At 52.8% G+C, this 23,931-nt stretch overlaps 2 protein-coding genes across 19 annotated transcripts; one reads left to right on the top strand and one right to left on the bottom strand.

Annotated features, from left to right (window-relative positions):
- Positions 1-1,749: 1,749 nt before the first annotated feature.
- On the bottom strand, positions 1,750-18,995 carry LOC749530 (battenin). 18 transcript variants are annotated; one of them, XM_063796902.1, is made up of 17 exons: positions 17,990-18,995; positions 16,505-16,700; positions 16,198-16,319; positions 15,966-16,044; positions 13,768-13,864; positions 13,069-13,140; positions 12,102-12,181; positions 11,896-11,981; positions 11,018-11,090; positions 10,787-10,930; positions 8,446-8,558; positions 7,065-7,111; positions 6,916-6,984; positions 6,766-6,821; positions 6,544-6,637; positions 2,208-2,348; positions 1,750-2,106 (listed from the first exon to the last, which is right to left on the bottom strand). In XM_063796902.1, the coding sequence occupies exons 3-17, from the start codon at positions 16,241-16,243 to the stop codon at positions 1,987-1,989; spliced, it is 1,317 nt and encodes a 438-aa protein (XP_063652972.1). In that variant the 5' UTR covers positions 16,244-16,319; positions 16,505-16,700; positions 17,990-18,995; the 3' UTR covers positions 1,750-1,986. The 18 variants fall into 18 exon arrangements, 16 of the variants coding, with proteins under 16 accessions (XP_063652972.1, XP_063652973.1, XP_063652974.1 ...); XM_063796903.1 differs by having other exon boundaries at positions 16,505-16,680; positions 17,990-18,785; XR_008540001.2 differs by lacking the exon at positions 1,750-2,106 and adding an exon at positions 4,100-4,221 and having other exon boundaries at positions 2,249-2,348; positions 17,990-18,752.
- An 83-nt stretch (positions 18,996-19,078) lies between these two features.
- LOC743592 (apolipoprotein B receptor) lies at positions 19,079-23,550 on the top strand. Its single transcript, XM_054669125.2, has 4 exons — positions 19,079-19,223; positions 19,580-22,582; positions 22,667-22,935; positions 23,022-23,550. The coding sequence occupies exons 1-4, from the start codon at positions 19,167-19,169 to the stop codon at positions 23,089-23,091; spliced, it is 3,399 nt and encodes a 1,132-aa protein (XP_054525100.1). The 5' UTR covers positions 19,079-19,166; the 3' UTR covers positions 23,092-23,550.
- Positions 23,551-23,931: the final 381 nt, after the last annotated feature.

Below are 23,931 nucleotides of genomic sequence, written 5' to 3'. Positions count from 1 at the left end.
ACCTGAAAGTCAGTTCCTTCTGCCCCCAAAGCCCATGCTATTAACCAGTGGGTCAGCATTTCCTAGATCTGGGTCCACAAACATCACTGGTCGTAATGGAGTAGTCTCAGGGGGAACTTGCATGTTCATTTTTAAACTCCAATAGTTACATAACTATTTAAAGTAAAGTAGAAAATACATATATATCACCTCAAACTCATGATTTTAATAATGTTTCCCTTTAAAATAACTGAATGTAGATTAAAGGTTAGTTGCTTTAATGAAAAATATTAAGTAAATAAAAGTACTGTTAGGTTCAGATATGGCAAATATAGTAGAAAGGGTAACAATGAAGTATGAGAAACACTAAGTCAGACTCAGTTTTTTTTTTTTTTTTTTTGAGACAGAGTCTTGCTCTGTTGCCCAGGCTGGAGTGCAGTGGTGCAATTTCAGCTCACCACAACCTCCGCCTCCTGGGTTCAAGCAATTCTTGTGCCTCAGCCTTCCAAGTAGCTGGGACTACAGGTGCAAGCCACCACACCTGGCTAATTTTTTATATTTTTCGTAGAGACGGGGTTTTGTCACGTTGTGCAGGCTGGTCTCAAACTCCTGACCTCAGGTGATCTGCCCGCCTCAGCCTCCCAAAGTGCTGGGATTACAGGTGTGAGCCACAGTGCCTGGCCCAGACTCAGTTTACTGTAAAAATATGTAACAATTTATACATTTTACTGTGTATACAAACTGTACCTAAATAACAGGAGGCCAGGAGCAGTGGCTCATGCTTGTAATCTCAGTACTTTGGGAGGCCGAGGCAGGACTGCTTGAGCTCAAGAGTTCAAGACCAGCCTGGGTAACATAGGAAGATCGCATCTCTACAAAAAAAAAAAAAAAATTAGCTGGGCTTGGTGGCATGCACTTGCAGTCCCAGCTGCTTGGGAGGCCAAGGTGTGAGGATTGTTTGAGTCTAGGAGGTCAAGGCTACAGTGAGCCATGACTGTGCCACTGCACTTCAGCCTGGGTGACAGAGTGCAACCCTGTCTCTAAAAATAAAAAATAATAATAAAATAAAATGCCTCAGGTGCCAACCCTGCCATTCATTAGCTCTATCTACTCACTGATGGAACAGTGAATACATAGATTTGATGGCGGCTGGACTACATGATAAAGCAACTGTAACAAAATGTTAACATAGAACAGGGTGGCGCATACTCAGGATGATTCACTGCACAATTCTTTCCACTTCTCTGAAAACTTTCATGCTGGAAAGAATGTCCAACATGATTGTTTACAGATTGTCCCAAACAATGAATGCATGAATGAATGAGTACGTAAGGCCTCAAAGACGGCAGAGGCCAGGTACAGTGGCTCACACCTGTAATCTCAGCACTTTGGGAGGCCAAGGTGTGCGGATCACCTGAGGTCATGAGTTTGAGACCAGCCTGGCCAACATGGCAAAATGCCGTCTGTACTAAAAATATAAAAATTAGCCAGACATGGTAGTGCCCACCTGTAATCCCAGCTACTCGGGAGGCTGAGGCAGGAGAATTGCTTGAACCGGGAAGTGGAGGTTGCAGTGAGCCAAGATCACGCCATTGCACTCCAGCCTAGGTGACAGAGCGAGACTCTGTCAAAACAAACAAACAAACAAACAAACAAAAAAGGGAGAAATCTGCTGACATACCTTCTTTATGCTGTCTATATATAGGAAAGTGGGCATGTATTACTTTCATAATAAAACTTTCTTTTTAGAGACAAAAACGATATAAGAAGTCCATGGATAAAATCGGCATTTATTCAGAAGGCATGATGCCAGGAAGAAACTCCCCAAGTGGGAGACAATGGCTGGCCCCCCTGCAAGGGAAACAAGGCTTCAGCCCTTCCCTACTCCCAGACCTGCCGGGAAGGCTGGGAGCACAGTTCATGGAGGGTCTCTGGGGTGGGCCTGGGTGTCTGACCTGTCCCTCTGCCCACAGGTGAATGTGACCTGCGTCCTGAGGATCCCGAGTATCAGGAGAGCTGGCAGAGGAAGTCATGCAGAGGCAAAGCCAGGAGCCCCGACAGGGAGATCCCCAGTGTGTCAGAGATGCAGGTGGCCGCCATTGCAAACTCCCGGTGCTCATCACTGGTCTGGGAGGGCAGAGAGCAGGGGTGAGGCTTCAGTCCCAGACATCCCTGCACTGGGTGTCCCTGGACAGGCCACCCCCAGCCCTTGCCCGGCCAATGCTGACCTCCAGGGCGATGTTGTGGAAGGTGTTCACGTAGGCTGCGCCTCCCAGGAGCCCCTCATACAGAATGATCAGGAAGACGAGGTAGATGCTTGGCAGAAAGCCGAACCACACGTCTGCCAGCAGGAACACCAGGTTGAGGCACTGTGAACAGAGGGAGAGGCTAAGCCTGGGACCAGGGCGGGGCAGGGAAGGAGAGGTGGCCTCCCCTCCAGGGGCCCCTGGTTTTAGGAGTTACTGGTGAAGGAGAGGGCTGCCAGGTCTAGATAAAATCTCAACACCAGCCCGGTGCGGTGGCTCACACCTGTAATCCCAGCACTTTGGGAGGCTGAGGTGGGCAGATCACCTGAGGTCAGGATTTCGAGACCAGCCTGGCCTGGTCTCTACTAAACATGGTAAAACCCCATCTCAACTAAAAATACAAAAATTATCTGGGTGTAGTGGTCCTGTAGTCCCAGCTACTTGGAAGGCTGAGGCAGGAGAATCACTTGAACCTGGGAGGCAGAGGCTGCAGTGAGCCAAGATCGCAGCACTGCACTCCAGCCTGGGCAACAGAGAGACTCCATCCCCCAAAAAAAAAAAAAAAATTCTCAACCTCAGCCTGGTGCAGTGGCTCATGCAGGTAATACCAGCACATTGGGAGACCAAGGTGGGATGATCACTTGAGGCCAGAAGTTCGAGACCAGCCTGGGCAACATAACAAAACTCCATCTCTACAAAAAAATTTAAAAATTAGTTGAGCATGGTGGCACGCACCTGCAGTCCCAGCTACTCGGGAGTCTGAGACAGGAGGATTGCTTGAACCCAGGAGGTGGAGGCTGCAGTAAGCCATGATTGTGCCACTGCACTCCAGCCTGGGTGACAGAGCAAGATCCTGTCTCATAAAAAAAAAAAAAAAAAATGGAGGCTTCTTAAAGGAAGTGGGACCATCGAAACCAGGATTTCTCAATTGCAGCACTCTTGGCATTTGGTGCTGGTTGTTCTGCATGGTGAGGGCTGTCCTGTATATGGCAGCGCATTTAGCAGGATCCCTGGCCTCTGCCCGCTAGATGCCCATAGCATCCCTCAGTTGTGACAACCAAAGCATGCCTGCAGACGTTGCCAAACATCCCCTGGGCAGCAAAATTGCCCCTGTTTGAAAAACCGTTGGTTCACGATGGTAAAACAAGGTGGGAGTAGCCGGGCATCCTATTCAGCTGGGCTCGAACTCCTGGTCTCAAGCAGTCGCTGCCCCCCTGCCTCAGCCTCCCAAAGTGCTGGGATTATAGGCAGGAGCCACCGCACCTGGCCAGGAAGCCTCTTTGATCCCCACCCCAGGGTGTAGGTCCCACCTCTGTGCCCCAGTCTCTCAAGGAGGTGCCATCCTCCCAGCCCTGACCACACCACATTGCCTCTTGTGCAGTGTGTAGGCCTCCTCCTGGCGGTTCATACTTTTCGTATATGTAAGAATCGCCTGGGGATCTAGGTACAAATGCCCCAAGCAGGGCTTACCCTAGAGGTCCTAATTCATTAAATCTGAGGTGGACTTAAAGCTGAGCATTAAAAAGGACACACCTCTAGCCAGGTGTGGTGGCTCACACCTGTAATCCCAGCACTTTGGAAGGCCAAGGCGGGTGGATCACCTGAGGTCAGGAGTTCAAGACCAGCCTGGCCAACATGGCGAAACCCCATCTCTACTAAAAAATACAAAAATTAGCCAGGTGTGGTGGCACGTGCCTGTAATCCCAGCTACGCAGGAGGCTGAGGCAGAAGAATCGCCTGAACCTGGGAGGCGGAGGTTGCAGTGAGCCAAGATCACGCCATTGTACTCTAGCCTGAGCTACAAGAGCGAAACTCTGTCTCTAAAAAACAAAACAAAACAAAACAAAAAATTTGCTGGGCGTGGTGGCGCGCACCTGTAATCCCAGCTACTCGGAAGGCTGAGGCTTGAGAATCGCTTGAATCTGGGAGGCAGGGGTTGCAGTGAGCCAAGATTGCACCGCTACATTCCAGCCTGGGCAACAGAGCGAGACTCCATCTCAAAAAACAAAACAAAACAAAAAACATTATAGCTAAAAACATGTAGCTTAAAACCATAAGCTACATGTTTCAGTGGTATCTACAAGCACCCTGAGTTATAAATTTGGGGTTTTGTGGGTACAAACCCTGGGCTTGCAGCACTGCTCAGATAAATAAGGAAGGAGGCTGGAGGATATTTACATGCTTTTGCCATAATATGAAAGTGTAATCTTTTTTTTTGAGATAGGGTCTCACCCAGGCTGGGGTACAGTGGCATGATTATGGCTCACTGCAGCCTGGAACTCCTGGGCTAAAGCGATCCTCCTGCCTCAGCCTCCCGAGTAGCTGGGATTACAGGTGAATGTCACCACACCCTGTTGTTGTTTTTTGTAGAGATGAGGTCTCGTGATGTTACCCAGGCTGCTCTCTCAAACTTCTGGGCTCAAGCAATTCTCCCACCTGGCTTATTTTTTTTTTTTTAATTTTTTGTAGAGGTGGGAGGTCTCACTATGTTGCCCAGTCTGGTCTCAAGCTCCTGGCTTCAAGTGATCCTCCCACCCTAGCCTCCAAAAGCATTGGGATTACAGGTGTGAGCCACAACACCTAGCCTAAAGTATAATCTCTATTTCTGTATTTTGCTATCACAGAATTGAGTTCCTAAGTCTTTTTTTTTTGGAGATGGAGTCTCGCTCTGTGGCCCAGGCTGGAGTACAGTACTGCAATCTCGGCTCACTGCAACCTCCATATCCGGGGTTCAAGCAATTCTCCTGCCTCAGCCTAGCGAGTAGCTGAGATGACAGGCAGGTGCCACCACGCCCAACTAATTTTTGTATTTTTAGTAGAGACGGGGTTTCACTGCATTGGCCAGACTGGTCTCAAACTCCTGATCCTGACCTCAGGTGATTCACCTGCCTTGGCCTCCCAAAGTGCTGGGATTACAGGTGTGAGCCACCAGGACTGGCCAAGTTCCTAAATTTCAAAGGCAGAGGACTTTCCTGTCACAGTTGACAGTTTATTGTAACAGTTACCTGCAGGGGCTGTGGATTTGTAACCTTGAAACAATGAATGCTGGTTATATGAAACTCCTTTTATTAGACTGTTGTAAGGAAGGGTGTTTGCGCCCTTAAAGCTGTAAACTACTGTTTGCCAAGGGCAGTTGAATTTGCTCACCACCCTCAAGATAAATAACCCACTGACTTCAAAGTCACCAATTCTATTATAATTAACTATCTAGAATAAAAGAACTGTACATTTTCTTATAGTTAGAAACATTATTTGAAAGCCTGTCTCTTTGCCTGAGGTAAATGACCTATGATCATGCCACTGTACTCCAGCCTAGGCGACAGAGGAAGGTTCCGACTTTTCCTTTCTTTTTTCTTTTTCTGGGAGACAGGGTCTCGCTCTATTGCCTAGGCTGGAGTGCAGTGGCATGACCTTGGTTACTGCAGCCTTGACCTCATGGGTTCAAGTGATCCTCCCACCTCAGCTTCCCAGTAGCTAAGACTACAGGTGTGCACCACTGCACCTGGCTAATTTTTGTAGAGATGTGATTGTGCCATGTTGCCCAGGCTGGACTTGAACTACCAAGCTCAAATGATCCACCTGCCTCAGCCTCCCATAGTGCTGGGATTACAGGCATGAGCCACCTGGCCCAGCCCAATCCCAATGCTTAAAACACACACACACACACACACACACACACACACACACACACCAAAATCTTGTTCTTCGATTCTTTCTCTCATCTCTATTTCTTACAACTACCCTGAAAAATAGGTATTGGCCACACCCAATTTATACATGAGGAAATTGAGGCTCAGAGAGGTTCTGAGACCTGCCCTAAGTCACACAGTGGCTGAGTACTGAAGCTCAGTTTTGCTTGGCTCCTGAGACTATACATTTTACATGGAGCTCTGCTGGACTTTGGTTCCCTGTGCTAAGAAATGATAGTGTACAATTTACACTTCCCTGTAATCCCAGCACTTTGGGAGGCTGAGGCCGGCAGATCACCTGAGGTCAGGAGTTCAAGACCAGCCAATATGGCAAAATCCCATCTCTACTAAAAATACAAAAATTAGCCAGGTATGGTGGCGGGCGCCTGTAATCCCAGCTACTCAGGAGACTGAGGCAGGAGAGTCACTTGAACCCAGGAGGCAGAGGTTGCAGTAAGCCAAGATTGCACTACTGCACTCCAGCCTGGACGACAGAGCAAGACTCTGTCTCAAAAAAAAAAAAAAAAATTTACACTTCCCACTGATAGTGGGAAGCAGGGGGTTTGGGGAAGCTGGGAGCCAAGCTGGGAGCCAAGGTGGGAGTGAAGTGAGGGGCAGGGGTTTGGTACCTGCAGCAGGGCCAGGGCCCAGGTGAAACGGATGCGACAGCAGCGGAGAGAAGAGCGGGAGGCGAAGACGCCAGCCTGGTATAGCATCTGGTACCTGAGGTTAGGGTTGAGGGTAGGAGAGGAGGCTCCTCCAGGGACCATCCCGCTCCCCCCGGTGCCTACTGGGCAGGGCAGCTGCATCACCACGGCGCCCTCCCAGCCCACTGCCCTCGCTCCTCTTACCAGCGGTATTGCTGAGCGTGACTCAGGGAAGTGTTCCGGAAAAAGAGGAGTTCAAACTGCAACAAATACCAGACAGGGGAGATGGACGGGGCCGTGTGGGTCCCAGCCCCAATCGCCACCTCCACACCCCTCCTAGCACCCCTCACTTACAAGTCCCTGGTTAATGAAATACTCGGCAAAGTAAACTACGACCAAGGGAACAATGTACCACAGCAGACCCTGGAAAAGGCAGAAGATATAAGCGGGGGGCCTGGAGGTGAGCAAGCCCCACAGGGACATACCCCAGCCATCATCCGAACCTTGAACACTGTCCACCTTTCCCGAAGGGAGAGGCTGGAGCTGGAGCCTGCAGGGGAACAGAGAGAGAAGGGCAGATGAAGTTTTCACACTGAAGACTCGGCAAAGAGGCACCGGTATGACAGAATTAACCAGACCACGCAACAGTGGGAACTCACTTACATGCCACTGGATTGGACACTTAAAAATGGTTAAAATGGCTGGGCGCAGTGGCTCATGCTTGTAATCCCAGTACCTTGGGAGACTGAGGTGGGCGGATCACCTGAGGTCAGGAGTTCAAGACCACCCTGGCCAACATGGAGAAACCCCATCTCTACTAAAAATACAAAAATTAGCCATGTGTGGTGGCAGGTGCCTGTAGTCCCAGCTACTCGGGTGGCTGAGGCAGGAGAATCACTTGAACCCGGGAGGCAGAGGTTGTAGTGAGCTGAGATTGCGCCATTGCACTCCAGCCTGGGCAACAAGAGCAAAACTCCGCCTCAAAAAAATAAAGTAAGATAAAAAATAATAAAATGGTAAACTTCGAGTAATATACATACTTTATCATGATGAAAATAAAAGCTAACCAGGTGAGACCTCTTCACGTCTCTTTGATTTTTAATTTTTTTTTATTTTTTGAGACAGAGTCTCACTCAGTTGCCCAGGCTGCAGTGCAGTGGTGCAATCTCAGCTCACTGCAGCCTGTGCCTCCTGGGTTCAAGTGATTCTCGTGCCTCAGCTTCCCAAGTAGCTGGGACTACAGACATGCACCACCACACCTGGCTAATTTTTTTATTTTTAGTAGAGACGGGGTTTTACCATGTTGGCCAGACTGGTCTCAAACTCTTGATCTCAGATGATCCATCTGCCTCAGCCTCCCAAAGTGCTGGGATTACAGGTGTGAACCACCACGCCCGGCCAATGTCTCTTGTACAGCTCCACAGATGGCCATTGGCCCACCCTGCCCAGTCTCACTGGCCATTCTCTGGTTCTAGAACATCCCAGCTTATCCCCACCGCAGGGCCTCAGCACTTGTGATTGGAATGCCTGGCACATGGTAAGTACTCAATTAATATCCCTCCTTCTCTCCCTCCCTTCCTTCCTTTCTTTTCTTTTCTTTTCTTTTTTTTTTTTTTTTGCGACAAGGTCTTGCTCTGTTGCCCAGGCTGGACTCAGACTTCTGAGCTCAAGCGGTCCTCCTGCCTCAGCCTCCCAAAGTGCTGGGATATTACAGGCGTGAGCCACTGTGCTCGTCCTCAACAAGTATTTCTCAAATAGACAAAGGCTTTTCCCATAACCAGTACACTCACTCTCTTTCCCCTCTTAGCTTTGCCTATTGCAGAGAGGAAAAGGCCAAACCCAGAGAGAAAGAAAGTGACCTCTCTGAGGGTCTGTGTCTCCTACCTGGCTTCGACTCCGGGGCCTCGGTTCTTATGAGGGGCTGCCGGGCTGCGCTCTCTGCCTCTTCTTCCCCTCCAGGGTCCTGGGCCTCAGGAGATGTGAGCAACAAGAAATAGCTAGGAGTAGGATGAAGGCAGGGTCAGAAAACCCTACTGGCTGGGAAGGTCCCCAGGGACCATCTAGGCCACTTTTCCCAGGGAACACCTCTACCTTTGAACACTTCCAAAGATGGGTAGCTCACTGCCTCTAAGGCTCCTACGCTGTGCGGAAGAGCTCCAGTTGTGGACAAAGGCTTCCTTCTTTGGAGCTGAATTTATCTCCTTGTTCCTATTCATGGGCCTTCATTTTGTTTTGATTTTTTTCAGAGACAGGGTCTTTCTCCAGCATCCAGGCTGGAATGCAGTGGCGCAATCATAGCTCACTGCAGCCGTGACCTCCCAGGCTCAAGCAATCCTCCCGCCTCAGCCTCCCAAGTAGCGGGGACTACAGGCATGTGCCACCAAGCCCGCCTCATATTTTCCATTTTTTGTATAAATGGAGTCTCGCTATGTTGCCCAGGCTGGTCTCAAATTTCTAGCCTCTAGTGGTCCTCCAGCCTCAGCCTCCTAAAGCACTGGGATTACAGCTGTGAGCCACTGTGCTCAGCAGGCCCTTGTTCGGACTGCTGGCTCATACCTAGCGTGTCAGTTCTGTTTTCTGGCCGTTATTATTCTAATGGTTGCTCTAGCTCCCATTAATTATACGTTCACTCTGTGCTAGGCCAGAACTTCCTCGATTTTAGTCACTTAGGTTCTGGCTTCATGTTATTTGCCATATCCATATTCCTCCTGTATATATATATATTTTTACTTAATATTTTTCTTTAAATGGACTCACTTTTTCTACTTAGACTTGTCCTAAGCACTAATCTTGTGAAGGGCCAGGTGTGTCTGGCTAGTTCAAAGTGTGTGTTTTTTTTTTTTTTAGACGGAGTCTCGCTCTGTTGCCCAGCCTGGAGTGCAGTGGCACAATCACGGCTCACTGCAACCTCTGCCTCCTGGGTTCAAGCGATTCTTCTCCTCAGCCTCCCAAGTAGCTGGGACTACAGGCAAGCGCCACCAAGCCTGGCTAATTTTTGTATTTTTAGTAGAGACGGGGTTTCACCATATTGGCCAGGCTGGTCTCAAACTCCTGACCTCGTGGTGCGCCCACCTCCGCCTCCCAAAGAGCTGGGATTACAGGTGTGAGCCACCATGCCCGGCCAAAGTGTTTTGTAATATGCATGAAAATACACAGAACTAATCAGGCCGGGCACGGTGGCTCACGCCTGTATTCCTAGCATTATGGGAGGCCAAGGCAGGTGGATCACTTGAGGTCAGGAGTTTGAGACCAGCCTGGCCAACACAGTGAAACCCCGTCTCTACTAAAAATATAAAAAATTAGCCAGGCATGGTGGCATGGGCCTGTAGTCCCAGCTACTCGGGAGGCTGAGGCAGGAGAATCACTAGAGCCCAGGAGGCCGAGGCTGCAGTGAGCTGAGATCACACCAGTCACTGCACTCCAGCCTGAGTGACACAATGAGACTCCGTCTCAAAAAAAAAAAAAAAAAAAAAAAAGGGAGTCACCATGGTTCAGGCCGGTTGCCCTGGCACTCAGGCAGGCAAGGCTACACATTCGAGGCCAACCTGGTCAACACTGATTAAAAAAAAAAAAAAAAAAAAAGGAACTAATCAAATAAAGTCCACCCTCATCCTACTTCTAATCACCTTGGGAACCACACTGTGCTGAATGCATTACCCTCATCACCTCCAAGGAAAGCAAGAACAACTGCCATTTGAGATATGGGGAAACTGAGGGTTCAGAGAGGTGGAGTAAATTGTTCAACGCTACAAAGCTAAAAAGTGGCAGCTCCAGGACTCACACCTGGGGCTATCAGAGTCCAGATTCCGCCTCCCTTCACAGCAAGGTAGGGACTTGAAGATTGCAATCATAATCAAGTTTTCTTTTCTTTCTTTCTTTTTTTTTTTTCTTCCTGAGACAGAGTCTCACTCTGTCGCCCGGGCTGGAGTGCAATGGCACGATCTCGGCTCACTGCCACCACTGCCTCCGGGGTTCAAGCGATTCTCCTGCCTCAGCCTCCTGAGTAGTTGGGACTACAGGCACCCGCCACCACACCTGGCTAATTGTTGTATTTTTAGTAGAGACGGGGTTTCACCATGTTGGCCAGGCTGGTTTCCTGACCTTAGGCGATCCGCCCTCCTTGGCCTCCCAAAGTGCTGGGATTACAGGCGTGAGCCACCACACCCAGCCATGGCCAAGTTTTCTCTCCTTGGACCCCTCTCCCTCCCGGCTCAGGGCAGCTCACCTGGCCAGCAGCAGGGCAGGGATACCCAGCATGGACAGCAGGGTCTGCTGAGGGGAGAGGCCGGCCTGGGTGAGGCCCAGGTAGGACAGGGCCCCCAGCAGCCCAGCTCCCCCAGTCCCTGAGGACCACCAGGAGATCACGGCCCTGGGAAGGAGAACACAGGAACATTCAGGAGGACCTATGCTGACCATGGGACAGCCTCTCCCCACACTCCCTGCTCCACCTGCTTACCTGGGGTAGAAGGCAGTGAGGGAGAGGAAGGTGACCTCCCCAAGGCCTGATGAGATGCTAGCGAAGACCACACCTGGGGGGAGGACAAGCACTGGGATGGTCACACCTCACCTTGCCACACTGCCCAGGCCTCTAATGTGTCTGGCCATGGCCTCCTCAGTATCAGCTCATAGAGGCTCCAATAGATCCCATGCATAGGCCAGGTTCCAGGTCTGAAGCAGAGCCCCACTCCCTTGCGTGTCCCTTCATGGAGAGTGGCACCTCCATCCACCCAGTTATCAGACCAGGGGCAGACATGCACCCTTGATGTCTCTGCCCCTTCATCAGTCTTTCTCTTTTCTTTTCTTTTTGGAGACGGAGTCTCGCCCTGTCACCCAGGCTGGAGTACAGTGGCGTGATCTCGGCTCACTGCAACCTCTGCCTCCCAGGTTCAAGAGATTCTCCTGCCTCAGCCTCCCGAGTAGCTGGGATTACAGGCTCCTGCCACCACACCCAGCTAATTTTTGTATTTTTGGTAGAGACGGGGTTTCTCCATGTTGGCCAGGCTGGTTTCAAACTCCTGACCTCAGGTGATCTGCCTGCCTTGGCTTTCCAAAGTGCTGGGATTATAGGCATGAGTCACTGTGCCTGGTCCATCACAGAGTCTTGACTTTGTTCACCTCAATCTCCATCTAATTCATCCATTTTCTCCCATCTCCTCCACTGCCTTCCCCTCCAAATTGTCCCAGTCTCCCATCTCCTACTGCTGATAGCCCTAGCAGGCTTCTAAGGGTGACAGAATGAATCCCTTTCCTCTGGGAGGCTGGGGAGACTCTTCCCACAAATGCTCTGATGCGGTTCCTCGGGGCTCCCCATCTGACACAGAACCACACACTCACCACACAGGCTGGTCCCCACAGAATGAGAAAAGGCAACCAGGACGAAGCTTCCAGCAGCACAAATCCCACTGACGAGAACCCGGGGGCTGAGGGGGTGAGAAGGGAAGGGAGGGGGAAGGTCGGTCTCTACTCTCAGCATCTCAGCCATCCCGGCCTCCCCTTTCTCAGCTCCTGCCCACCCTGCCTCCCACTACCCTCACCCAGACCTGTAGGGCAGCAGGTGAAGGCCAAGAGGAGCCAACAATTTGATGACGAGTGTGGGGAGGATGTCCGCCAGGAGCACAGCCTGGGACAGGAGAATAGAGTGAGACCGCAGAGCTTCCAGGGGACAACCCTCCCAACCACGTGGCCAAGGAGAGGCAGGAGCTGGCCAAACAGGCCTGCTACAAACACAGGCTCTGGAGTCAGGCACGCCTGGGTTCAAGTCTCAGCTCTGCCACTCCTTAGTTGTGTGTCAAGAGTTTATACTCTCTGAGCTTCAGTTTCCTCATCTGGAAAATGGGAATATCATAGCGCCTAGCTCACAGGACTGCTGTGTGGCTTAAACGAGCTAATATATGCTACAGACAGAAAGGACTCAGAAACTATATATATATATATATATATATACACACATATATATATATATATATATATATTTTGAGAGTGAGTCTCATTCTGCCACCCAGGCTGGAGTGTAGTGGCTCGATCTTGGCTCACTACAACCTCCAACTCCTGGGTTCAAGTGATTCTCCTGCCTCAGCCTCCCGAGTAGCTGGGATTACAGGCGTGCACCACCATGCCTGGCTAATTTTTGTATTTTTAGTACAGATGGGGTTTCACCATGTTGGCCAGGCTGGTCTTGAACTCCTGGTCTCAAGTGATCCATCCGCCTCAGCCTCAGAAATTATATTAAGGTCTCAATTATTATATATATATATATTTTTTTAATTTTTTTCCTTAAGATGGGCTCTCACTATACTGCCCAGGCTGGTCTCAAACTCCTAGGCTCAAGTGATCCTCCCACCTTGGTCTCCCAAAGTGCTGGGATTACAAGTGTGAGCCAGTGCGCCCAGCCCAGGTCTCAACTGTTTTAATCATGACAGTCCCAGCTGGGTAGTGAAGGGCTGGGAGTGGGGTCTATAGACCCAGGGGCCCTGGGTCAGGCAAGGACCAGGTGAGATGAGTACGCACAGCCGTAGAGACAGAGTTGCAGTCAAATCGTGATGAGCTGTTGTGGGGCATCGGCGTTGGGCCTGGGTCCACCTAATGGGAGAAAAGCATGTCTTTCACCCTGGAGGCAGAGGGATAGACACACAGAGCCTGGCTCCCGTCCCAGCTCTGCCTTCACTTGAAGGATGGCTTTGGGTCAGCAGTGACTGACTTCTCAGGACCTCAGCGTCTCTGCATGCACAATGAAGAGGGGGTTTCCATATGAGTCTCACACTACTAGACCACAGGCCACAGATGGCCCTGTAAATGGACTTTGTTTAGATAACACATTCAAGAGCTTTCTTTTTTTTGAGATGGAGTCTCACTCTGTTGCCCAAGCTAGAGTGCAGTGGTGTGATCTTGGCTCATTGCAACTTCCACCTCCTGGCTTCAAGCAATTCTCCTGCCTCAGCCTCCTGAATAGCTCAGACTACAGGTGTGTGCCACCACACCCAGCTAGTTTTTGTATTTTCAGTAGAGTCGGAGTTTCACCATGTTGGCCAGGCTGGTCTCGAACTCCTGACTTCAAGTGATCCGCCCGCCTCAGCCTCCCAAACTGCTGGGATTACAGGTGTGAGCCACTGCGCCCAGCCAGAGACTGGAAACTTTACCCCACCTTGTCCCACCCCCTCATCTTCCCACAGGGACTAACCATGGTGGTGGTGGTAGAGAGTCACTTACATGGCTCTGGTTTCCCGATGTCCTCTTGTGGCTAAGGATATCGTGGGCAGCACTCAGCATCACCACATAAGAGAAGTTGTTGCAAAGGCCCAGCAGCCTGGAAGGAGCAGGACAGGTCTCAACTCCCTCCTCATCCTGCAGCCATCTGTAGCCTTTGTGCCAAACCTTCCCTTACCTGTGCCCTTCAATCAGCCCCCTCTTTTTTTTCCCTCTATCACCAGATCCCATCCTCATTCAATGTTGGGGTCAAAAATACAGGCTTTGGTGCTTGGGCAAGATAGTGAGACCCCCATCTCTACAAAAAATTTAAAAATTAGCCAGGTGTGGTGGCTTGCACTATAGTCCCAGCTACTTGGGAGGCTGAGGTGGGAGGATTGCTTGAGTCCAGGAGTCAGAGGCTGCAGTGAACTGTGATCATGCCACTGCACTCTAACCTGGGTGACAGAGCAAGACCCTGTCACAAAAATAAAAAATAAAAAGGAAGAGGCCGAGTGCAGTGGCTCACACCTGTAATTCCAGCACTTTGAGGGGCCGAGGCGGGCGGATCGCCTGAGGTCAGGAGTTCGAGACCAGCCTGACCAATATGGAGAAACCCCGTCTCTACTAAAAAATACAAAATTAGATGGGCGAAGTTGCACATGCCTGTAATCCTAGCTACTCAGGAGGCTGAGGCAGGAGAACCACTTGAACCCGAAAGGCGGAGGTTGCAGTAAGCCGAGATTGTGCCATTGCACTCCAGCCTGGGCTACAAGAGTGAGACTCTATCTCAAAAAAAAAAAAAAAAAAAAAAAAAAGGAGAGTGGTCACAGAGAGTTTCTGGGAGAGGCCTTGGAGGCTGGAAGTGAATCCAAGTCTGTGATCCCAAAGCCCCTATGTCAGGGCGGGGCACGGTGGCTCACGCCTGTAATCCCAGCACTTTGGGAAGTGGAGGCAAGCGGATCACCTAAGGTCAGGAGTTCCAGACCAGCCTGACCAACATGGTGAAATCCTGTCTTTACTAAAAATACAAAAAATTAGCTGTGTCTGGTGGCACGCGCCTGTAATCCCAGCTACTCGGGGAGCTGAGACAGGAGAATCGCTTGAACCTTGGAGGTGGAGGTTTCGGTGAGCCGAGATTGTGCCACTGCTCTCCAGCCTGGGTGATAGAGTGAGACTCTGTCTCAAAAAAAAAAAAAAAAAAAAAAAAAAAAAAAGCTGGGCGCGGTTGCTCACACCTGTAATCCCAGCACTTTGGGAGGCCGAGGCGGGCGGATCACGAGGTCAGGAGATCGAGACCATCCTGGATAACGCGGTGAAACCCCATCTCTACTAAAAATACAAAAAAATAGCCGGGCGTGGTGGCAGGCGCCTGTAGTCTCAGCTACTCCGGAGGCTGAGGCAGAAGAGTGGTGTGAACCTGGGAGGCGGAGTTTGCAGTGAGCCGAGATTGCGCCACTGCACTCCAGCCTGGAGGACAGAGAGAGATTCCGGCTCAAAGAAAAAAAAAAAAAAAAAAAAAGGTTCAGGCCCGGCATGGTGGCTCATGCTTGTAATCTCAGCACTTTGGAAGGTTGAGGTAGGAGGATCACTTGAGGCCACGAGTTTGAGACCAGCCCAGGTCCCATAGTGAGACCCCCATCTCTATAAAAAAATTTAAAAATTAGGCAGATGCGGTGGTGCACACCTGTAGCCACACCTACTTGGAGGCTGAGGTGGGAGAATCACTTGAGCCCAGGAGTTCCAGGCTGCAGGGAGCTGTGATTGCACTACTGCATTCCAACCTGGGCAACAGAGCAAGACCCTGTCTCAAAAAGAAAAAAAAATAAGATAAAATAAAATAAATTAAAAAAATAAAAAGTTTTAGTAGTGATGCATTTATTTAAACGTTCATTAGGAAAACGCTGGTTTTCCAAGTGGAGTCGTGATTTAAAGTTTTCTTTTTAAAAATACGTGCATTAAAAAACGTTAAGGCTGAATTGGCTGGAAGAAAAAAGTAAATAATCCTACAGGTGGTAGGTATGAGGATCTTGCTAAATCCGGAAGGTGATAAGGAGTGAAGTTTGGAAATTTTACATGCTGCCCCCGGGGCAAACCAGTGGATTCAGTAAATATTTCTGGGTTCAGCTCCTTTGCGCAGCTTAACTCTTTCTTCCCCCTTTCCTCCGGTCACTTCCCTCTTCTCATGCCATTGTCACTTGCTGCAGTCTCAGGCCACTCACCAGAAGCCCACCGCGTTCTTCCAATGCGCGCCCTGATGGTCCAACAGAGGGAGCCGGGGCTCCGGGACGGTCTCCTCCCCTGGGAGAGCGAGAAGAGGGCATGACCCCCACCTACTCTCAGGTGCACGACCGCTCCATGCGTGTCCTCCCGGGGCCGAGTCAGCTCTCATTCCCCTCAGGTGGGCTGCGAGCCAGAGGTGGTCGTTCCATGAGGGTGGGCGGGAATACTCACCCTCGGAATCCGAAAAGCGCCGCCGCGAGCCTGCACAGCCTCCCATCGCATCAAGTTCAGGTCCCCCGAGGGTCCAGGGTCATAGAGTGTCCAAAGGGGGCTCCCACGGGAGGGATGAGGGTCTGCGACAGGTGACAAGGATGAACGCCCGATTGCCGGTCCCAGCTCCGCCTTGTCTAGGGCACTCGCGCCCCGCGATCCATCAAGAAAGCTGGGGGCTCCATCTCGAGCGCCCTACGACCCACCACGCCCCACCCATCGTACTCTGCCCCCGCCCCGTCTACAGCAGGGACCCTGAGGCCTGTACCTTTAAGAGCAGCAGAATGTTCTGCACTATGCAGAGGCCGTTTGTCGGATCACGTGACAGCACCCGCGTGTTCCCCCATCACGTGCTCAGAGGTTTTCCCTACTTCCGGGTCCTCTCTGTCTTCGCTTTGGGCCTTCTCGGCTTCGGAGCGTGAGAAAGGGAGGGGCTGGAGAACCCTGGAACCGCAGGTTTTAAACTGGAGCAGGTGGGAGCAGCAAGCAGAGCCGTGACCTTAGATCAGTGGCGCCCAAGACCGAGACAGTAGCCTGCCAGCACCAGTTATGGCTGTGGGAGGCTTCAGCTCCTTTCCTTCAGCACTCACTTGCCAGAAACAAATATGGCCACCTGCCTACTCCCTTTTTTTTTTTTTTTTTTTTTTTTTTTTTTTGAGGCAGGACTGTTTCTGGTTGCGAACAAAGACGACCAGCTTCAGGTCATTCTTATCCCCATCTGTTGACCTTACAAATTGTTTTAGAGACCTAAGTAAACATAACACTCATCTAAAGGGATTTCCTGAATGATCTATTGGCAGTATCCAAGATGTTAAGAGATCCCTATTTCCAAATTATCCTAGAACCAAAAAATATCACAGCACTTCAACTCCTGGTGTTACAGATGAGAAAACCAAGGTACAAATATATATATATAAAACAAAATTAGCCGGGCATGGTGGCGCATTCCTGTAGTCACAGGTACCTTGGAAGCTGAGGTGGGAGGATCACTTGTGCCCAGGAGGTTGAAGCTACAGTGAGCTATGATCACGCCACTGCACTCCAGCCTGGGTGACAGAGTGAGATCCTGTCTCAAAAAAAGAAAAAGTCAAAAATAAAATAAAAAAATATATATATATGAAAAAATTGGAAAGTTGCTGACAATCATTCATACAATGTTAGACCTAAAGGTGACCTTAGAGACCTGTATGGTGATAAGAAATAGAGCACCAGAGGCAGGGAGCCATTGGGTTGGCTCCAGGCTGCTGCAGGATTCCTGCCTCCATCAAAGGTGGTGCTTAGACCAGATTTTTTTTTTTTTTTTTTTTTTTGACAGGGTTTTGCTCTGTTCCCCAGGCTGGAGTGCAGTGGCAGGATCTTGGTTTGCTGCAACCTTGACCTCCCAGGCTCAGGTGATCCTCCCACCTCAGCCTCCCGAGTAGCTGGGACAGCAGGTGCGCACCACCGTGCTCAGCTAATTTTTGTATTTTTTGTAGAGACTGGATTTTGCCACGTTGCCCAGGGTGGCCTCAAACTCCTGAGCTCAAGCAATCCACCCGCCTTGGCTTCCCAAAGTGCTAGGACTATAGGCGTGAGCCACTGCACCTGGCCAGACTAAATGATTTTAAGGCCTAAGATTCTGATGCTGTGATTTCATAGAATTGCCCTAATTGGAATAGGAAAGTGGGGCTGGGGAGGGGAGAAGGAGGGTATGGGGAAGAGAAGTAGAGCAAGGTCACTTTATGTAGTTCCAAATAAGGAATCATACCCTTACCTTCTTCTAGGTGGAAAGCGGCATCCTGCATTCTCTTCTTGTCCTTGGCCTCATCTCTGCTATGGGCTGTGCCACCTCTATATGCTCTTTCTCACCACCAGGCCTTCAGAATGCAGTTGGAAATGCGCCCTCTCGTCTGGGCGTGGTGGCTCATGCCTGTCATCCCAGCACTTTGGGAGGCCAAGGTGGAGGTCAGGAGTTCAAAACCAGCCTGGCTAACATGGTGAAACCCTGTCTCTACTAAAGATACAAAAATTAACCAGGTGTGGTGGCATGCACCTGTAATCCCAGCTACTCGGGAGGCTGAGGCAGGAGAATCACTTGAACCCAGGAGGCAGAGGTTGCAGTGAGCTGAGACTGCGCCACTACACTCCAGCCTGGGTGACAGAGTGAGACTGTCTCAAAAAAAAAAAAAAAAAAAGAAAAGAAAAGAAATGTGCCCTCTCTAGTGTGCCTCCCAGGTCACTCAGCTGATGAAAAATGGAATCCTACTAACGTGCAGGGCTCTAGAAATTCAGCAGTGTTTCATACATGGCATCTGCCATCAAGGAAGTCACAGGAAGGTGGGAGGCAGACACAGATATCCACAATATAAAGTTTAGCCAAGTTCTTTTTTGCAAGCCTAATCATAAGTGAGGGGATGCACCCCAGAGCCACCAATCCGGCCCCTTCTGCCCCTGGGGAAGCGTTAATGACGCCGAAATGTGTCAGAGCTCCCACCAGCCCCCTCTTCACTGCTACTCTTTCTTCCCAGGCAAAACAGGAACCACAAACCCCAGCTTCCTCTTGCAGAGTGGCTGTGGCTTGTAGGGGAGGCGGAAATGGCTGAGGTGCGGATACGAGACCTGAGTCACTTGAGCTGCTGTTGCCACATGTCCCCTCCCTCTCCCTCTCCCCAGTTCTAAGGTCTCCTACTCCCACTTTGTCCTTTCTGGCCTCTTGCTTGTTCTTTATTTCCAAATGTGCACCTGAGTCCCCTGTGTGATGTACACTCATTTCCCGGGCTGCAGTGGGGGCTACTGTGGGCATCAGGGGCGGGGGGCAGGGCCTGGGGTGGGGACGCATCAGGGAGACAGGGGAAGAGGAAGTGCCTTTGGTCCTGGGGAAGGTTGGCTTGTCTTGGTGGGTGGGGACGGTCATTATCAGCTTTCTGGACACACAGACAGAGACAGACAGGATGGACTTCCTCCGGCTATACCTCCCTGGGCTGCACCAGGCCTTGAGGGGGGCACTGGTGAGAAGGGCAGACAGCTGCCAGATACTTGCACCGCATTCCCTGGGGCCTCACTTCCGGGCACCTCCCCTGGGGCCTCACCTTTCGCCTCCTCCTTCTGATCTCCTCAAACTGGAGATTGCTTTCTCAGGTTCAGGCAGACTCCTGGCCTAATATTTTCTGAATTTCAGTCCCCACCTCCAACCATGCATCCTCGTACCCCTAATCGATGCCCCTTCTGGCTCCTTCTGCAAATCCTCTTCTTCTCCTTTCAGATCCCAGTACCCTCTTCCTTAACCTGGGCTCCTCCAGCCAGGGCCCCCAGGGAAAGGGCTGGGACTCTCCTCAATGACTCTCCCCTCTCTCTTTTTTCCTAGGATTCCCTCGGCACCTTTGTCTCCTACCTCCTGGGAGATGCAGTCCCCACTGTAGAGCGGGAGGCGCAGGCGGCTGAGGAACTGGGGGCGGTGGCGGTGGGAAAGACAGGGAAGACTGTAGAGGAGGAAGCCCAGGAGGACCTGGAGGGCCTTAGAGGCAGCCAAAACGAGGGGGCTGGAAGGCTGAGAGGGCCTGGAGATGACAGAAGACGTGAAGTGGGGAGCTCAGCTGTAGAACAGACCTGGGGCTGGGGAGATGGCAGCTCCCATGGGTCCCAAGCAGAGAGGCAGGACAGTGGGGCTGGGGAGACAGCCAAGGCTGCCAGGTGCCAGGAGCCAAGCGCCCACTTGGAGGCCAGAAAGAAATCCAAGGCAGGGTCTGGGGCTTGCCAAGACAGGAGCGGCCAAGCCCAGGAGAGGCAGGAGTCCCATGAGCAGGAAGTGAACAGAGAGGAGAGGCTGAGAAGCTGGGAACAGGAGGAGGAGGAGGAAGAGGTCAGGGCAAGAGAGCCAGGGATGGCCAGAGGGGCGGAGTCAGAGTGGACCTGGCATGGGGAGACGGAGGGGAAGGCTGGTGCTGTTGGGCCAAAGGCGGCAGGGGACAACCGGGAGATGGAGCAGGGGGTCAGGGAGGCAGATGCAGGGGAAACTGAGGAGCCTGGGGCCGAAGGGCCTGGGAAAGGAGAAGAGGTGGTAGTGGTGGAGAAGGCCTGTGAAAGCACTAGGGCATGGGGGACGTGGAGCCCAGGGGCAGAGCCTGAGGACTGGGGAATCTTAGGCAGAGAGGAGGCCAGGACAACCCCAGGTAGGGAAGAGGCCAGGGCAATTTTAGATGGGGAGGAAGCCAGGACAATCTCAGGCGGGGAGGAGGCTGAGACAGCCTCAGGCGGGGAGGAGGCTGAAACAGCCTCAGGCGGGGAGGAGGCCGGGACAGCCTTGGGAGGGGAGGAGGCTGGGACAGCCTCGGGAGGGGAGGAGGCCGGGACAGCCTCAGGAGGGGAGGAGGCCGGGATAGCCTCAGGTGGGGAGGCTGGGACAGCCTCAGGAGGGGAGGAGGCCGGGACAGCCTCAGGAGGGGATGAGGCCTGGACGACTTCAGGCAGGGAGGCTGGGACAGCCTCGGGAGGGGAGGAGGCCGGGACAGCCTTAGGAGGGGACAAGGCCTGGACGACCTCAGGCAAAGAGGAGGCTGACCTGCTGGGAGTCAGACAGACAGAATATGGAGCAGTCCCAGGAGAAAGGCTCCTAGAGGCCACTGGAAAAGTCTGGGTCCTAGAGGAGGAGGGGGATGAGGAGAGAGAGGCTGAGGTGAGCCCTTTCCCCAAACAGGCCCAGGTCCTGGGCACTGAAAGAACAGAAGAGGCTGCTGAGAGCCAGACCGCAGGGAGGGAGGCTGTGGGAGGCCAGGAGGCAGGGGAGAGCTTTGAGGGCCAGGTAGACCTGCGTGGTAAGGAGGCTGAGATGAGGCAGGACTTGGAGATCAGGGCCGACCGGGCCAGGATGGAAGAGCTGGTACAGGCAGAGGAGGCCCAGGAGGAGAGAGGGAGAGGCAGGGATCCAGTGGCTGAGCTGCCCTCAGATGGAGAGGCTGAAGGCGCTGCCGACTTGGAGGCAACTCCAAAGGCCAGGCCTGAGGAGGAGCTCACAGGGGAGGAGAGTGAGGTGGCCCAGACTAGCTGTGGCCCACTGGGGGTGGAATGGGGTGGCCTCACACACAGCATCACCAAAGGTCAGGGACCTGAGCTGATGGGGGGCACCCAGACCCCAACTAAGCAACCCGAGGAAAGGGAGGCAGGGGAGGTGGAGCTCATGGGAGTTCTGGCCCTGAGCAAAGAGGAGCAGGAGAGGAGCCTGGAGGCAGGTCCCAGGCACACGGGGTCTGTAAAGCCTGAGGCCTCCGAGGCCTTCCCAGGAGCCTGGGAAAACCGCACGAGAAAGGACGTGGAGAGAGGAAATACTCAGGAGGTTGCGGCCGATGGCGAGCAGCGGGAGGAGGAGGAGACTGCGGGAGGCCAGACCCTGGCGGCTGAGGCTGAAGGAGGCCGAGAGTCTGAACTATCAGAAGTCCCAGAGGCAGGCGGGGAGGGGCTGACAACCCAGGACGCGGGATGTGGAACTGAGGAGGGAGAGGCGTCTGTCTCAGAGAACCAGGAGCTGGACGGAAGCACAGGGGCAGACGCAGGGCCTTGCCCGTCACTGGGAGAGGCCTATGCCAGAGAAACTGAGGATGAAGAGGCGGAGGCTGACAGAACATCCAGAAGAGGCTGGAGCCTGCAAGCGGTGGCTGTGGGCCTCCCGGACCGTGAGGATGCACAGACTGGCTCTGTGGCTGCTGGGATTATGGGGGGTGAGGTGGTCCCAGACATCAGTGCTGCTGGCGCTGGTGAAGCTTTGGAAGGGGCGCTTGGGCAAGGCTGGGACTCGAGAGAAAAGGAAGAGGCAGCAGCAGGAGAGCATGCAGGTGGGCAAGAATTTGGTCTGGAGGGCTCAGCAGAGGAAGAGGTGACTGGCAGAGGCAGCCAAGTAGAGGCTTTTGAGTCCAGGGAGGGAGGACCTTGGGGAGGGCGGGTAGAGGCCGAGGAATCTGCAGGCGCAGAGGACAGCTGTGGGCTGGATCCCGCGGGCTCCCAGACAGCGAGGGCAGAGGGGATGGGAGCCATGGTGGAGGCTGGGGGGCTTCTAGAAGAGTGGACGCTGTTGGAAGAAGAGGCTGTTGGATGGCAGGAGAGAGAACAGAGGGAAGACAGTGAGGGGCGGTGTGGGGACTACCACCCTGAGGGAGAGGCACCAAGGCTCCTTGATGCAGAGGGTCTCATGGTGACCGGGGGCCGGAGGGCAGAGGCCAAGGAGACTGAGCCAGAAAGCCTGGAACACGTCAGGGGCCAGGAGGAGCAGCCAACACACCAGGCCCCTGCAGAAGCTGCACCGGAGTCAGTCGGGGAAGCCGAGACGGCTGAGGCCATGGGCAGTGCCAGAGGAGGTGCTGCCAACAGCTGGAGCGAGGTGAGGGCTCTTGGTGGCGTCTCGGGGGGAACGAGTGGAATCCCGAAGCTGGCCCCATGGTCCTCTGTGCCCCCTTTCCTGCAGGCCCCGCTCCCCGGGTCCCTCCTAGACGTCTCTGTCCCAAGGAGTCGCGTGCACCTCTCGAGAAGCTCCTCACAGCGTCGCTCCCGGCCCTCTTTTCGTCGGACTCCGGCCTGGGAGCAGCAGGAGGAGCCCCCAGCCCCCAACCCTCCTGAGGAGGAGCTGTCAGCTCCTGAGCAGAGACCCCTCCAGCTGGAGGAACCCCTGGAGCCAAGCCCTCTGAGGCATGATGGGACCCCGGTGCCAGCCAGGAGAAGGCCCCTGGGACACGGGTAGGCACAGGGCAACTCAGCTGGGGTGGGGAAGAGACCGCGGGCACCTGGGAACCTGTTCTCACGGGCCTGACTTCCGCCTCCAGGTTTGGCCTCGCGCACCCTGGCATGATGCAGGAGCTGCAAGCCCGTCTGGGCCGGCCTAAGCCCCAGTGACTGAGACCCGGTGCTCTGGGAGCCAGGCCCTGAGTGGGTGCCAGAAGGCTTGCTCCAATGCCACTGAGCCCTGCTCCTTCTGCCACTGTGGACACATCCTCTCCACCCTCTGGGCCTCAGTGTCTTGATGTATCATTCATGGAGCAGGCAAAACCAGACGTCTGGGAAGACCGTGAACTTAAGGAGTCTGATTCTCCAACACAGGCTGGTGGACCACCTACCCCACTGAGACCACCTCTCAGGGTGCCTGCCCTGGTTCCTCCCCAGCCTGAGTCAGCTGTCTGGACTGCAAGGAGGCTGGGCACGGGGGCTCATGCCTGTCACCCCAGAGCTTTGGGAGGCCAAGGTGGGAGGATCGCTTGAGACCAGGAGTTCGAGACCAGCCTGGGCAGCATAGCAAGACCCCCATCTTTTAAAAACAAAATAAAACAATAAAGACTGCAAGGAAGACTGAGGGAACAGCGACCATTTTCCTTACAGGCCTTCCTCTCTAACTCCCACTTCCCAGCCCAACTCCCTGCACCAAGACCCTCAGAACTGGGCGGGGATAACACAAACCTCTGGAGTTGCATCCAGGCCAAAGGAAGGCGGTTAGGAGGGCTTAAGGAGCACTGTTCAGAATCAAAGATGAGCTGCCTTGAGCTTCCAAAACGGTAGCTCGGCCTCAGGATGCTGCTGGTTACTATGGCAACTGCCTGCCTGAGCAGGACATAGTAGGGGAAGGTGGGCCAGAGACCCCAAAAATGTAGGAGCAGAGAGGGGTTCAGGATGGCTAGAGGTTGCTGACCCCGTTCCAGGCTGCCCTGCCCTCTGGGTGTCAGACAGCCCTTACCCGAAGAG

Source organism: Pan troglodytes, chromosome 18, assembly GCF_028858775.2.
Source record: "Pan troglodytes isolate AG18354 chromosome 18, NHGRI_mPanTro3-v2.0_pri, whole genome shotgun sequence".
Classification (NCBI taxonomy): domain Eukaryota; kingdom Metazoa; phylum Chordata; class Mammalia; order Primates; family Hominidae; genus Pan; species Pan troglodytes.
This window is presented reverse-complemented; position numbering and strand designations above follow the sequence as displayed.